Source organism: Sardina pilchardus, chromosome 17 (assembly GCF_963854185.1).
Source record: "Sardina pilchardus chromosome 17, fSarPil1.1, whole genome shotgun sequence".
Lineage (NCBI taxonomy): Eukaryota > Metazoa > Chordata > Actinopteri > Clupeiformes > Clupeidae > Sardina > Sardina pilchardus.
Genome location: NC_085010.1, coordinates 22,965,062 through 22,980,823, shown reverse-complemented (window position 1 = coordinate 22,980,823; position 15,762 = coordinate 22,965,062). Strand labels below are relative to the sequence as shown.

The 15,762-nt window shown below is 43.7% G+C and overlaps 1 protein-coding gene across 1 annotated transcript in view; it reads left to right on the top strand.

Moving 5' to 3' along the window:
* Nucleotides 1-548: 548 nt before the first annotated feature.
* The window catches only part of mdfic (MyoD family inhibitor domain containing), a 29,012-nt gene continuing 13,798 nt past the window's right edge, over nucleotides 549-15,762 (top strand). Inside the window, exons 1-3 of the mRNA XM_062518503.1 lie at nucleotides 549-763; nucleotides 1,079-1,247; nucleotides 3,078-3,218. Coding sequence (XP_062374487.1) covers nucleotides 1,151-1,247; nucleotides 3,078-3,218 — 238 coding nt within the window. The 5' untranslated portion in view covers nucleotides 549-763; nucleotides 1,079-1,150. The remainder of the gene's footprint in view (nucleotides 764-1,078; nucleotides 1,248-3,077; nucleotides 3,219-15,762) is intronic.

Sequence of the window (15,762 nt, the reverse complement as noted above, 5' to 3'; positions counted from 1 at the left end):
TGAGTGAGTGAGTGAGTGAGTGAGTGAGTGAGTGAGTGTGTGAGTGAGAGACAGAGAGAGAGAGAGAGTTTTATTCAATTCCACACTTAAATCCATAGCTTTCATTAAATGTATAAACTGTCACCACACATCTTCAATTAAAATGACATTAGTCATATCATATTATATTTCTATTATGTGTATGCTAGGCCTATATAGTATTAAACAATTATGATACTTAGGCTACAACCTGTCAATAACACACTCACTGACTGTTCAGTTTAAGCTAAGTTGAACTTTTTTCATTTCTTCCAATAGCCAATGGAGAGCTCTCACCATTAGCTGGAGGTCTTCACATTTTGCGTAAACATGTTTAAATCATTTGTAGAGGACTTCCAATGTGTATCTGGCTTGATTTGACAACAGTCTCAACAGTCCACTTTCCCAGCTGAAGAACTCACAAGCACCACGCGGGTGCAGCTGGCAGTGTGAGAGGGTGCGAGTCGCGCGCGGAATCCGGATGTGATGAAAAATGTTTCAGTCGAACTTTCTTCAGCGAAGTAGCAAAACCAGCGTGAGCGGTGGAACATAGTCGCCGTGACTATTTTAAGCACTTCTTGAGAAAGCACAGCGTGTGGAATTGAGGATTTATAGTCATTAACTTTTTGTTTCTCAAAGTCTTGGCAACATAACTCAAGGAACTCGTGAAGGGAACGGAGTGTTTCAGTTTGAAGAAGATGGGAATAAGTCAAGCCTGAAGCAAGGGAGTTGACATGTTTGAAAGGTAGCCTACTTATCAACGCCGTGTTTGTGTTTACAAAATATGTTGCAATTTCGCTTAAAAGTAACAATATGATTTAATTGATAGACCTCAATACCAGCATTTGCTGCCTGCGAAGTATGCTGAATTAACGTTAACATTTGAAATGTCGGGAGCGGGGAACAAAAACTTTCCACAACTTTTTAACGACATTTTGCAAGTTGACGTCACTTTTCTTCGCAGTTAAGAACAGCAAAGCGCGCTTATCAACATAGTTTATATTAGTATTCCCGCTATGTCAATAGCTGAGACTGATTGAACAAGTATTTTCATATACAGGGTTGACGGGTGATCACTACAAAGGGGAGAAAATTTCGGGTGTGTACAGTGTCTGGACAAGGAGGCTGTCTCATGTCCGCGGAGACAGTGTTACCTCCGGAAGGGCCTGTAGGGCCAGAGACTGACCCGCAACAGGAGACGAGTCGTCTTCTACCCAGCTCCACTCAAGGTAACTCTTCCAGATTGTATTATGACTATTTTTAAAATATATAGGCCTAAAGCAACTTATGTTAACGGAATACTCGTTGACATATGGTTAAATTACACCTTGTGTTCTAAGACGTGTGCATAAATGTGTCATTACCTCAAGATAAAAGACAGTATTTTTCATGCTTCTGCTCAAATGTGCTATAAATTATAATCTGGCCAGCCTATTTTTCTTCAAATTATATTTGTAGAAATACCAGACATCAGTATAGGCCTACAAGCCTATGTCAAGCTTACAAAGGACAGAAAGGGTGTGTGTCTGTGTGTGTGTGTGTGTGTGTGTGTGTGTGTGTGTGGAGGGGGTTTGGTGGTTATTAGCAACACCCAATGCCAATTATAGTTTTAATTAACTTTCTAGTTGTCCGTAAGATTATCACATGTAAAATAAGCCTTGCCCCATTTTTTTTTAAAGAAGCCACTGAACCGTCAACCATTCTATTTATACCGAGCATCATTACAGCACTGTCAAAAAATAGCAAAGTAGGACAAAGTAAGCAATCACAGACACTGGTGGCAAATGGATTTTCTCTGGACCTTCAAAGTGTTAAGGCTGGATTTCCCTCTCAGAGGAATGTGTTATGTTCCGGGAATAGATCTAATTTATTTCAAACTGTAATCACTAAATACCTTGATGCATCACGCCAGCCTTAGCTTAGTAAGAGTGCATCGATTCAGGAGAGGTGCCGCAGGCATGGGGAAAAAAATAAATAAATAAAGGCGCTCTATGCATTAGACCAATGGCTGGGATGAGGCCGTATCTATCTCTGTATCTAAAACAACTGTACCATATCCATCATGTCCCTCATCAGGCCGGGGAGAGAAGATGTGGGGAGAGAGTCAGGGAGTTGAAACAAATATAGTCTTTGTTCAGGTAAAAAGGAAAAAGAGAAAGAAAAAGAAAAGGGGGGAGATGTGATTGCAGTGGCTCTGCAGAGACATTCTTCATTCGTTTCTTGAGCCAAAACAGCTGAGCCACCTCAGGTGTTGTGCAATTTCACTGATATTAATAGAAGAAGCGAGTACAGGCGTTATTTATTTTTTATTTTTTATATCATTTTTTTTGGGGGGGGGGGGTTGTTGAAAATGATGCCACCAATTCCCCTATCCCAGTTGTACTTTTAAAGAGAGATCTCTGCACAAATTCAGTTGGAAGCAAACAGGCTTGTTACATTGTGACTGAAAGAATAATCATTCAACATGTGAATGTACTTGAAATTACCTCAGACTCATCAATTATACAATGACAATTGTTGGCGATATCTTGCTAGATTTAAAGGTTTGTTTAGGACTCTTGCATAGTTATCAGGCACATTTGCCCAACTACCCCCCCCCCCCCCCCCCACACACACACACACACACACACACACACACCCTCACCCCCCTCTCTAGTTAGATGAATGCTGTCTTTATTGCTGTGAAAAGCTTGGCAGGTAGTTGTGCGCAGGGAAGCCGAGGAGAGAAGAAAATGAGATCCAGAGCTCTGGCCTGCACATTACCTGGTCCGCCCACACTGTTGTGTAATCCATGTGCCAAAAAGGAATATGTTTTATCTGGCTAAGGGCATAGCTGAAACCCCCTCTCAATATTACGCCAAGATAATTTTTGCTCTGACCTTTTCTTTTCTCTTCACAATATACGTCAGCACACTTCACTTCTTGAAGCGCTTGAGGCGGGTCCAAATAGATTGAGGTAGCAATTGAGCGTTGATGTTCAGATACACAAACAATCGTTTCCATGTTGTGGTTTTTCATGTGGATTGCGAATGAGGTCATCCTCTCTGTTTCGCTTCCAGGCGGTGCATGCAACAATGACAGTTGTGAATCACCAGACGCCACATCGACAACCAAAACTCGGTCTCCGGGGGAACCACAGTCCAGCGGAACGCCAGAGCATGTGACAGGAGAAGGCCACACCCATGAGAACCTCGTCAGAAGTAAGTCGAATGTCTACTTGCTACTTGGTTACTCACCCCTGCGTGTTTAGTGTCGTACTTGCTCAGTGTCATACTTGATCAGTGTCTCATGTGTTTGGTAACTAGTGGGTTACACAGCAGTGGGAACCATCAGCTTGGACAGATTTTTTGTAAACCAATTTCAAAGACACAATTTTACTCGTTGATTAGTAGTTAGTCAATGGGGAATACATCTTAAGGTGATGTATGTTTTTAAATGTTAGTTGTTAGGCAACTGCAGACCACTTTAGATGTGTTTGCCTTAGTGATACACAATCTTCAGCCTCTTCCTCTTCTAAGTTCCCCTATTCTACCATACTTCTACAGAAGTGAATACTGGTTTGTAAATTTTGGTGAAGTCAATGATAAATCGGGTTTGTTTGGCCTACATCAGACTACAGACTGGTTCCCATTTAGTTTTATGAGAGCTGGGTCTCATGCCCAGTGTGTTTCCGAAAGCGTGTGGAAAAATACAACGTTCTGTGATCAGGACAGATACAAAATCTGTGATGAAATAAAAAAAATAACGTCAGGATTCCTTTCTTTCTTTTTCCTGCAATGGAAGAAATATAAAATGTATTGAATATCCTTATTGTGTCTACAAAAAAACTGAAACTGCAATATACCTTTGTTGTTAATAAGATAAAATGTCGAGGTGTGTCCCCTTTGGACTGTCACTGGCAAAATCTGCTGAACTTTGGATAGTTATCCCCTTTTTGTAAAGGTTTATTCCTTATTTCCTCCAACATGTACTGTGGAGAAATCATTACAAGCTTTACAAGCATCCTCATCTCAAAGCCAGTGCAGTGTTTCACATGTTTACGCTACACGTATACCCACTTCTATAAACCAAGCTACTCTGAATCACTAGCGGCATGGCAGGTGTGTCATATAGCTTCAGCCATTTAGCCTTTGGTAGTGTGTGTGTGAGTTTGTGTGTGTGTGTGTGTGCGTGCGCGTGCGTGTGTGTGTGCGTGTGTGTGTGTGTGTTTTCTGGGGGGCTGTGTTATTAGATAATAATGGCAGTGCGCAGTGGTGACTGGGCCAAGCTCTCGGAGGACTGAGTGAGTAAGGAAAGCCCTTTGTGGTTTGGCTTGGAGTGTCCTGGCTGAGGCCCTGTGCACCAGAGATTTGTTGGGACCAGAAAGACAAATCCAGCATACCTGATGGTGCAGTGGAAACCACAGGCCTCAGGCCTTTGGGTAGCTGGATGACTGGCTGCATGTGTTGGCTAGGTGAGCTAACTGACCTGGGGTGGGTCTTAAAAGAGGAAAAGATTGTTTTGGGGAGGTTCTGTTAAAAAATATTTCCACACCACGGCTGGAAGGGGTGTTCCCAGTGAAGGGTTTCTATAAAATGTTTCACCAAAGAACATCCAGGGTTCAAAATAGAACATGTGTGCAGACAACAGCCTATCTGTTTGACATTGAACTTTTACATTCAGATTTAAGCACTTTTTTTTTATTGTGTAGTAATGGCTTTCCCATTACATTACATTGGAAAGTCAGAGTCAGAGTATTCCATCATCACTGTCTCGATCATGATAGGCCTGTTTAGTGTCATTGACAGTTGGCTTTGAACTTGACAGATTATTGTACTTACACATAAGTTATATGAGATATCAAATGCATATCTGCTCTGGTGCATCACTCAATCAGCGTTAAAGCTGGGTGAGATACATGCCATGGTAAAGGTGATACTGACTGTGGGAAAACTTACAGTCACACTTACCTGCTTAGAAATGCAGCACGTTTTATTTTGTCTCACCATACTTGGTCGTGTGACTACTCATATAACTGTATTTTAATAGGGAAAACATGGAGGTGTTTGGTCACTTCTAACTTCATCTCTGTTTGGATCCTAATGAATGAACTGGGCTAGCTAAGTGCTATCAAAGTTGTGCTGCGCACCAGAGCCAATGAGTGCACGCATTGAAACGTGAGAGGTACACTATGTATCAACTCGTCTTAGTTAAGGGAATAGCATAGTTTAATATGAAAAAACTGTGAAGTGTTCCTTTAAAAGTGGTTTGCTTGTCAACGCAACAATGTTGGAAACAAGCACTTTAAGAATGCAAGTTTCAAACTGACCCCAAGATCATGGCCATAGTAGACACAGGGCTGTGCTGGAGAAGGCCCCTTAAAGGGTTAAGTGTGTTGTTATTGATGTGGTTATAGAGTACGTCAAAGTACATCCATACAAGGTAGACTTTGGCATATTTTGTGAGTGATGTGACATCCCTATTCCACCCTTGAGTAGTCCTATATCTGAGACTGCTATATTAAGTACAACACTACCTTATCTGTGTAATGCATTGTGATTCCATGCTAGAAGTCTCTTATTCATCGTCATGCTCTCATATCATGCTAGTTAGTTGCTTCTTTGTCAGATTCAGATTAGCACGACTTAAAGGGACACTTCACCGATTAGCATTAAGCTTTGTATCTTTAGAAAACCAGTCATGTTTTTGAATGGTTGTGCATCATTCCCTCAGTTTGCCTTGAGATGGGAGAAATACGGATTTTCTCATTTGGAAAAAGCCCCTTTCTTTTGTGAAAATAGAAACAAGGAAGTAGCTGATTTTTATATTTCTATCAATGTTGGAATAGCAGTAGGTCCGCAGTAGGCCTACAGCATGTTTGCCTGGGCCAGATGAAGACAGTGTGTGTGTGCTGATGATCTACGGAGGTGCTACATTAGTGTTGTTTTGGGCCAGGAAAAAGCCCTGGAGGTATAAAACTCGCTGTGGAATGGAATAATGCTTCCATGCTGTTTCTGGATCTCCCTCTTTCTCTCTTTTTTTCTCTTGCACTCTTTCTTTCTCTCTCACACACTCTTTTCTTTTTCAGCTGGGGGAGAGAAAGGCAGAAACTGTGTTGTTTGGCCCTGTGAAGTTGTGGTTCTGATTGGAAAACTCTCACCATTTGTTGTTTTTATTTTTTTGAATTCAATTTTTTTTAATTAAAGAGGAAAAATGAACACCACACCCTTATCACATAGTTCCATTGTGAGAGGCCATGTTCTCTCTCTTTTGTACTCTCTCTCTCTCTTCCTCTATGTTTCCCATCTCTCTCTCTCTCTCTTCTCTCTCTCTATCTCTCTCTCTCTCTCTCTCTTTCTCTTCCCACCCATCTCACCCACTGCTCTGTTTCTCTTTCAGAAGCGCGTGCAGTAATATCCACCCAGTCCTCATGCTTGTGAAGAATCTTATTCTTAGTTCTGCCAGGGTTATGTATAGCCTCCGCAGTCGCTGGTAGCGCTATGTGATCACCCCCTAAGACCTCTTTATCCCCACAGCTACAGCCACACACACAATTCATTTAAACAGGTCAAACGCTCCGCGTTACGGCGGACCATTCAATCCCATTGGCTTCGCCATTGTTTGGAGCACAGCTTGCTGACCTTCACAAAGGCCTGATCACAGTGATTTGGTCGGAAGAAGAGAGAGCACAGCGAGTTTCATGTATCTGCTCTGGTTTCTCTCCTTCTCTCTCTCTCTCTCTTTTTTTCTCTCTCTTTATTTTCCCCCTCTCTGGGGTTCTGTGGCATCTAGCAACGCTATTAGCAACTGATTGCTTCCATCCATGCAGTTGTTGGTGGATTGTTTTTTTTTTTTTTTTGCCTCTGACACAACAGTTCTTTTGTTTCTAGGTTGTCAAGTTTTCCAGCTCTCACTCTTTTCCTCCGTGTTCTTTTTTCTCTCTTTCTCTCTTACTCCCTTTCTCATCTTTCATGTGGTGACGTGGTTGTTGGTTGCTTGTTTACCCTGTGTGTGTGTGCGTGTGTGTGTGTGTTTGTGTGTGTGTGTGTGTATGGAGCCAAAGCAAAAAAAAATGCTCCATGCCCACGCTTCTGGTTTTAGAAACATTAGCCTCATGGGAGACATTGTCTTTTTTTGTGCTAAGCAGGTGCAGTGCATCAAGTATTTCATTCTCTCTCTCTCTCTCTCTCTCTCTGTCTGCCTGTCTCTCTGTCTATCTCGTGTCAGCCGACTTATGAAGTTTGGGACTAGACAGTTTCATTTTACATCGTCATCGATCCTTTTTCTCAAGCAGATATTGAAGGCTGAAAGTGACTGACTTTCCGTGTGTCTCTTCAGAAAGTAGACGTCGCCCTGTTTAAGGGTTACTGTGACTAATGTTTGAAACTCAAGACATCTACAATGATGGGGCCTCTCAACGTCTGTCAGGCTGTTAAACGATACCGAGATCGCCTGGCAAACTGATGATGATGATGATGGAGATAGCTTTCTCTTTCTCTCTCTCCTTTGCCGGTAGTTATGTGGCTCAAAGATGGAGAGATTTGGTTGCTGCAGTGGAGGGAACCCCACTCACTGAGGTGGAAAATAAACCCCCACAAGTCAGATAATAACCCAATGTCTTTGCTGTGAAACAGAAAATCAATAGGAACTCCCTTTTGTCTGTCAACTTCATTGACTTTATCACAGTTCATAGAAAAACATCAAGCGCTGCCTGGGTTTACTTGTTGTGAGTATATCTCTGCAGGTCACCACAACAGTGTGAGGTCTGTGACAGGTTGAAATGCAGGTTTTAAGTGTCTTAAGGATGTTTTAGTTGAGTAAACCTTAAAATACCCCTGATATGATATTGGAGGCAGCCATTTCTAGAGAGAGTGCTCGAAAGGGCGTAGAGATAGAGAGATTGAGAGAGACACAGAGAGAGAGAGAGAGAGAGAGAGAGAGAGAGAGAGAGAGAGAGAGAGAGAGAGAGAGAGAGTGAGACAGTGAGACAGTGGAGAGTAGGAGTGGGCTTTTCTTCCTCCCCTCATTCTACAGACGTCAGAAGTACGGCTTCTTTTCCAGAAGCTTCTGTCTCCTCCTGAAATGAAGGTCTTTGGCTTTACAAGCCCTACCAGTCTAAAATAAATTACAGTGACCCTCCCCCCCCACACACACCCCTCCACAGCCTACACCAACCCCCAACGCCAGTTTAGGTGGTTAATCACCACATTATTCATGGTGTGTCAAATAGTTCCTAAGTGCTCTCCTGGATAAAGAAGCACTGTCTCGTCTGAAGAACTCATACTTTTCACTCGCTCTCCATTTTCTCCCTTTTTTTTATCAGTCTGGAAATTCTGAAGTGAGCCAATAAGGTCAAAGCGACTTGAGGCTTTTGCACTATGAAAAGAAAGACATTAACTTGGCCTTTGTGCGAATCCCTGATTGTGCCCTCTCACAGGTTGAATCCTCAAGGTTGTTCACTTGACAGGAGCGAAGTGACCTTTTTTACACTGCCGGATATGTGACACTTCAAAAGGTTGATGAATATTTGTTTAATGGGAGTGTACCGCACGTAAGATATAGCTCCTCGATCAGGAAGTGCTTCAGATGTTTCCCTGGTATGAATAAGCTACTGGAACTGGTGGGAGAGAGAGGGTCATAATAACTACACACTCTCCTTTCAGAGTAGATTGTATCACTCACTAAGGAAATACAATGTGACACAGGAATGGTAACAAAAAGTACTGTAATGTTATTTCAGCGCTTTCAGAAGCATTCACACTCGTATAAAGGCAGACACACTCTTATTCAAAAGGCTCTCATAAATTTAATTTCTGAAATGAAAAAAAAAAGCCTCTTCTGTTGAATTCCTGTAACCGTTTCTCAGTCAAAAGGATTTATTTCATTGTTGTTATGCAAGAATAAAAAAAAAAGAAAAGATATGAAATAAATCAAGACCGGCCCAGATCTGGTTCTAATCAGCTGGATCCGTTCTAAAGTCAGCCGCCATCCATTCTGTCTCCGCTGAAATTATGTTTCTAAACCAAGAGGCCATTAAAACAGAGAGGTAATTTTCAAGTGATTACTTAGCGGCAGGTCAGAGAATCAGAAACTGTATAAATAGGGTGAAATGCTTATGCGGAGGTTGATTAAAATGGCCATTGTAGTCCTACCTCTGAGGTAATTATTTCCTCATTGTCTTGTGTGTCGATGTATGGCGTAGTTTTTTTCAAGCCTTCTAATTAACATTCCCTGAACCGCTAAATCCCTTTCTCTCAAGCATGCATGTGTTTTCTTTTGATATTCGAGATTTAAAATGCTCCAGTTTGAACCCCGAAAGTGAGTGTACGCTCATGTACTTCATATTTTCACAGTAGAATATTTGAGCAGTCTTTGTTTCTCCTCCCCTACACACACACACTTTTCCACTGTGGCTCTGACTTTTTCTGCTGCGGAGAAATTCTCCACTACATTCTCATGTCAGACATTTGTGTGCATTGTTTCAGTCGCTAGCTAAAGATTTATATTGGAATTTTCCTTTTTGTTCAAACATTTGGGGGGAACGGAGTGTGTGTTGAGCAATTAGATGTACACACTCTTTCACATTCACATTCACATTCACACACAGACATACACACACATACACACACACACACACACACGCATTGAACAGTATGCAGATGAAGAATCAAGCTGTACTGAGACTCTGCAGTGAGATGCTGGTTCTCTGGGAGATTCCAAGCAGATGAATTCCTGCGCTCCTCTGCAAAGAGACACACGGCTCCCCCCTCGCAGCAGGATCCGGTCCCAGTGGCCGCCAGGGTGTCTGCACCTTCCCCTCCTTGCACACACTACATCAGCTGGGAGAGGGGGAAAGAGAGAGTAGAAGGTGAATAAAGCGCACACACACACACACACACACACACACATACACACACACACACACACACACAGTAAGAAGAGAGTAAGAAAGCTAGAAAGAGGAGGAGAATCAGAGAGGAAGAGAAAGAGAGTGATGAAGGAGAGAGAGAGGGATGGAGAGAGAGGGAGAGAGAGAGAGAGAGGAACCCACTTCAAATGAGAGTGGAGCAGGGGGGATTACTGGGTCTCTAACAGGGTTTTGGCTCCGACATTAAGGTTAAACCCCATTTCTATTAGGAGGCCCTGTGTGCTGTGGCGGGGTGGCTCTCTCGTCTGGCCCCGCCGTGTTTGCAGGTTCATCGCCCCGGCGCCGGGTCATTCTGCCAGGTCCTCTGATCACTGAAGGGTGACTGGGGAGTGGAGCCCTGGCTTCACAGACACACACACACACACACACACACACACACACACACACACACACACAAACTGTCTCCTCGGTTTCTCTCTCTCTCTCTCTCGCTCTCTCTCTCTTTCTCTCACACACACACACTCAGATGATGGTCTGTTGAGTAGCACACACTCATACGCACAAAACACACACAGATGCACAAATACCTCAGCCAAAGATGTGGCACCACACAGAGTTCTCATACACACTTCAAAAAACAAGCACACACACACAGACGCACACACACACACACAGACACACACACACAAGCCAGTAGGGATCGATATTGCGGTCTCCCCGTTTAAAAAGCCACTCAGTGAGAGACGAGGCACCTCTGCACCCCGGCCTGATTCCTGGGGCTTAAGGGCTTGATTGGCACCCCGAAGATAAAGAGCATTGACCCGAAGCTGTCCATTAGCTCAGCTCAATGCTGCGATTGATACAGAGCAAATAAAGGAACCATGTCTGCTGATGCTCTTGCTTTCATTGACTCCCAGTGCTCCTTGTGAAATGGTGAAGTGACTTTTTGTATCTATTTTCCTCCATTTTTTTTTTTTTTTTTTTTTGGTTTTTTACTTTTTTTCTGTTTCATTTTGGATGTCACAAACATCTGTTTGCTGACCCTTGCCCTGTCTTGTCATGTCTCCAGCAGATGCATTGTATGCTGTTGTAGGGTTTTTTTTTTATTTTTTTTGGAAGCCAATTTGTTTCCTGTGGAACTTTTGCGCAGCATGAGATTTTGAAATCGGTGGAATCTGTGAGTCATGAGCCCTAACTGAAACTGAAAATACACCCCTCCTTCCCGCCATTCCCTTTGCTCCTTCTCCTCCTTCTACTCCTCCTCCTCCTCCTTCTCCTCCTTCTTTACCTCCTCATCCTTTCTCTGTAGTTTTCTTTTCTTGGTAGTTGTTTTTTTTTTTTGTTGTTGTTGTCAGGGGAGGGTGGAGCACGCTCAGGGCATACAGTCTGGCAGCTGGACCTGGCCCGCTCTGAGTCACGTCATAACGGATCTTTCTAGAAAGCTGTGGTTGCGACGCTTAAAAAAAAAATCACAGGCTAAATCTGTGCAAGATGTGCAGCAGCAGTTTACTGCGGCAGCAGCAGCGATGGTGGTGGTGGTGGTGGTGGTGTAGAAGGAGACTCTTGTGTTTATGGCATTCCTCTACCCTTCCTTGAATGGAAAGAATGGTAGGAACAGGGGAGAGCACATTGGCACTATGTGCAGAGATGAAAGAAAAGAGACACCAGAAACGAGTGATTGATAGGAGAGAAAAATAAAGGAGAAATGAAGCGTGAGAGAGGGAGGGAAAGAGAGAGAGAGAGAGGGAGAGATGGGGAAGGAAAGAGAGAATAAAAAGGGGGAGAGGGAGGAGAGAGACAGAGTAAAGTACTTCGGTGTTGTTAACATGTTAAGTTTAAGGCCAAGGATTTTCTCCCTGTTATGCTGCATTAGCACCACTCAAATTAGCACGGTGCAAATTTCACACAACACAAAGGAGGGCAGACCTTCTGGCTCCAACGAAACATAAGTGATTTTTTTTTCCCACCTCGATGTGCTTCTGTACGTTTGAAGGAAATGGCATCTCATAAGGGCCCCCTTTTAATGATTTAGATAGCAGTCAGACATATTAATCACGGAAAACGCTCCGTTTTGAAATCGAAGGATAATTGATGATAGCCCGCTCCCTCCCGGAGAGCACTGTAAGGTTCGGGTCGTCAGAAATGCTCGCTCTTGTCTTTTAAGTTGCCTTCTCCACTGTAAAATGTAATTAAGGAGAACAAGGTCCGAAGGGGTTATTTTTTCCACTCAATCAGCAGTCAAATTACTAAATTTGAAATTAGTATATCCCAAGCGCCCCGGCTTTCCTTGTCATTGTTATCGAGAGCAAGAAAGGCGGAAGCGAAGGGGGGTGGGGGGTGGGTGATGGCAGCCGGTGCGACGAAAGAGAGCGAGTGGAAAAGAGGGTGGCTCGGAATATTAAACGTCAGAACTCTGCAGCAGGTTGCATTTTTGAAGGGCCAAATTCAAGTGATTGTCACTGAGAATTAAAAAAAAAGTGCCATTACTGAAAAAAAAAAGCTGAGTAATTCTGACTGGCCAAGTCAGTGCAAAGGGAGAGAGAGAGAGAGATAGCATGGCCATTCAGAGAGAGAGAGAGAGATAGCATGGCCATTCAGAGAGAGAGAGAGAGAGAGAGAGAGAGATAACAGGACCATTCATCTCAAAAGAGAGGAGCCACATGGCGGCATCAGGGACCTGAAAATGTGTTCACCACCGCATTCCTCAGGCCTGTGGTCAGCTGATGATAAGAGTCACCCGGAGATATGTCCTGTGTTCCTACTGTTGGTTTCGCTACACAGCAGCCTTTTTTAGAAGTCCTTGATCCATGTGATGGTTCAATAAAGAGGTTTTAAACATCGGCACCACACACTCTGCTGTGTCTCAAGGCACTTTAGCCCGTGTGCTCTGTACACTAGCTCAAGATGTTGTTTATCAATTCAGTATTATTTTGGTGATGAACAAATTACAGTATACTGTATCAGTGGCCTGACATTATCAGGTTAACTTCACTATTTCCATGAAGGTTCAGGGTTAATAAAAAAGGGAAGTTCCTTTTTCATTTCAAGCCAAGGAAACGGTGGGAATTATGCCTGTGGTCCTGTTAAGGTTGTATATTAAAGTTAGGGGGGGGGGGGTGTCTGCCTGGATGAAATGGATCGTATATGCTTTGTGTGGTCGTCAAAGGGACAGTACGTGACAATTATAACATGCCTGCTCTCTTCAAACCTGTCCCCTTGCTCAATAAAGAAAGTCCTTGCTGCAGAGTTGGAAGGTCACACCATAAATGAGCTTTGATGTGCCGAAGGAAAATTTCAATCAGGAAGTCTTTGTAATAATATTCATTGTACATTTTCTTCTTTTCCCCCCTCTGCAATATAATTCCCCTGGTTTTGTTACTATAAATATGGGCATTGGGATATCTAATTTCTAATGAGAAAAAAAATATGTATATATATATATCCCCTCGGATTGAAAGGTAGAACCATGCCATTGGTGTTTGTGAAGAGGAGAAATGCTACCTCGGGCTGTGTTACTCCATGATGGGTGCTCTCTTGGTAGGTCAGTGCACATTTGCAAATTAGCATTTCAATCAGGCTAGGTAGGCAGGCCCCAAGAAGCCGTAAAATATGTATTCATTATATATTTATTTCCCCAATCCCGGAGATAAACAAATGACATCACACACACACACACAAGCACTGCTAATTATTTGCCTTGCAATTCAGAAGGAAAAAAAAACATAACTCTAAATCACCTACAGTACTAGTGTAATGATAATAATGATAATAATATGGGGGGAAAACTATTTCTTCTTCTTCATTTAAGTCAGTTTGTTCCATTGCTCAGATGTAGCCTGTAGCCTATCTCTTTTGGGTTATATCAGTATAGTGTTACGAGAAATAGATAGAGAGCTCTGCAATTTTGACTCCTTGAGCATATCAAATCCCTCAGCAGAGAGTACTATCATGATTCATTTGAGAAATGAAAACACACACACACACACACACACACACACACACACACACACACACACACACACACACACACACACACACACACACACACACAAACACACCCACACGTGCACAAAAAGACACACACACACAAAACACACACATACACACTCCCGCACCCACACAGTGAGTCCTGTGGTATGGGGTTATGTGTGCTTTTCTATGATTGTCTCGACCTCTCAGTCATTCTGATCCTATTTTTTCTTCTTTGAAACAGGTAATAATAGTTTGCCATTGCCAGATAGTGGGGTTGTTCTGTTTAGCTAGACGGCGTGACGTGACATGTGAATTACAGTATTTCCTGTGATGGACATTCTAATGGTCCACGGCAAACATGTCTGCACTCGGCAGCGCAGGAGTGAAATATTGAAGGGAGTGGAGCTGTGACAATATATCCCCCCTTCTTCTCCACCTGTACACTTTCCACCTTTCACACACACACACACACACACACACACACACACACACACACACACACACACACACACACACACACACACACACATCACACACATCACACACATCACACACTTTCACAAAATTAGAGTTTGTCCTGGTTATAAACTCTCCTTTCACTCTCTTTTTGCCTCACTGTTTCTCTCTCTCTCTCTCTCTCTCTCTCTCTGTCTCTTGCACACACATTCTCCATCTCTCCTTCTCTTTCTGACACACACACACACACACACACACACACACACACAGAGACACACACATACACACACCCTTTCTCTCTCCTCCTCCATCTCTCCCTCCCTCTCACTCTGGCTTATTCCCAGAGTCTTGTTTATACCCTTTCCTGATTTGACGTCCTTACATGTTCCTTCCTGGGAGGTCTCTAATGTGTCCCCTATCTGAGTCTTTGGGGTACAATTGTAAACTCTTCCTATGGACCTATTTTCTGTGACAAAAGGAAGCAGACAGTTGGGAATTTGGGAGGCAGGTAGCGGTGTTGCTGTCTTCCGCGCGTGGTGGCGGGGGCACAGTGTTTATACACAGTTTTCCATATGGAGCGTCGCAGCGCATCCCGAAACGCCAGCATGCCGGTACCCCCCCTCCACCCCCACCTCCCCATCTACCCCCCCACCTCCTCAACTCGGTGCTCCGGATCTGAGGTCCCCCGTGTGGCCTCGCGGAGAGGGAACCGTGGTGACAAATGGCAATTATATTTGTGTGTTCTTCAGGAATCCATCACGCGCTGGCCTTTTAAAAATGCTCCCGGGATAGTCTAGGGGGGGGTGGTGATGGGGTGGGGGGGGGGGGGATGCGGGGGTGCGGGTGTAGCTGGTTGGTTGTGCTTGTCAGAGACGCCGGCGACCAAATTGGGCAGGCTGCTTAGACAGTCAAGAACCGCTCATCCCCGGCTCCCACCCTGATGTGTTTGACAGAGTGTGCAGAGGGGCTACCATGTTTTATTCACACAGCCGCAAATGCACAGCACCCCAACGGCGTGAGGAGAGCCAGAGGTGGCCCGACGCCTGCTCCTGAAAGAGATATCTATTATAAAAATAAGAGCGGAGGGGAAAAAAAACACACCATCAAGGTCTTCTAATGACGTGACCTGCCAGGTAGTGTGTGTGTATGTGTGTGTGTGTGTGTGTGTGTGTGTGTGTGTGTGTGTGTGTGTGTGTGTGTGTGTGTGTGTGTGTGTGAGAGAGAGAGTGATAGAGAGAGAGAGCATGTGTGCGTGTGTGTGTGTGTGTGTGTGTGTATGTGTATTTCCTGCCCCCGTTTTATGAAATGCAAGTGTTTGTGGCTAACCACAAGTGTTTCCATTTAATAGCTTGTAATTATTTTATGCTGGGAGTGTCACTTGTTTACGTATCTCTGTGTGGTAAGGCTCTAATCTACCTCTTTTCCTCTCTCTCTCCTCCTCTCTGCTCCCCCTCTCTCCTTCTCTCTAC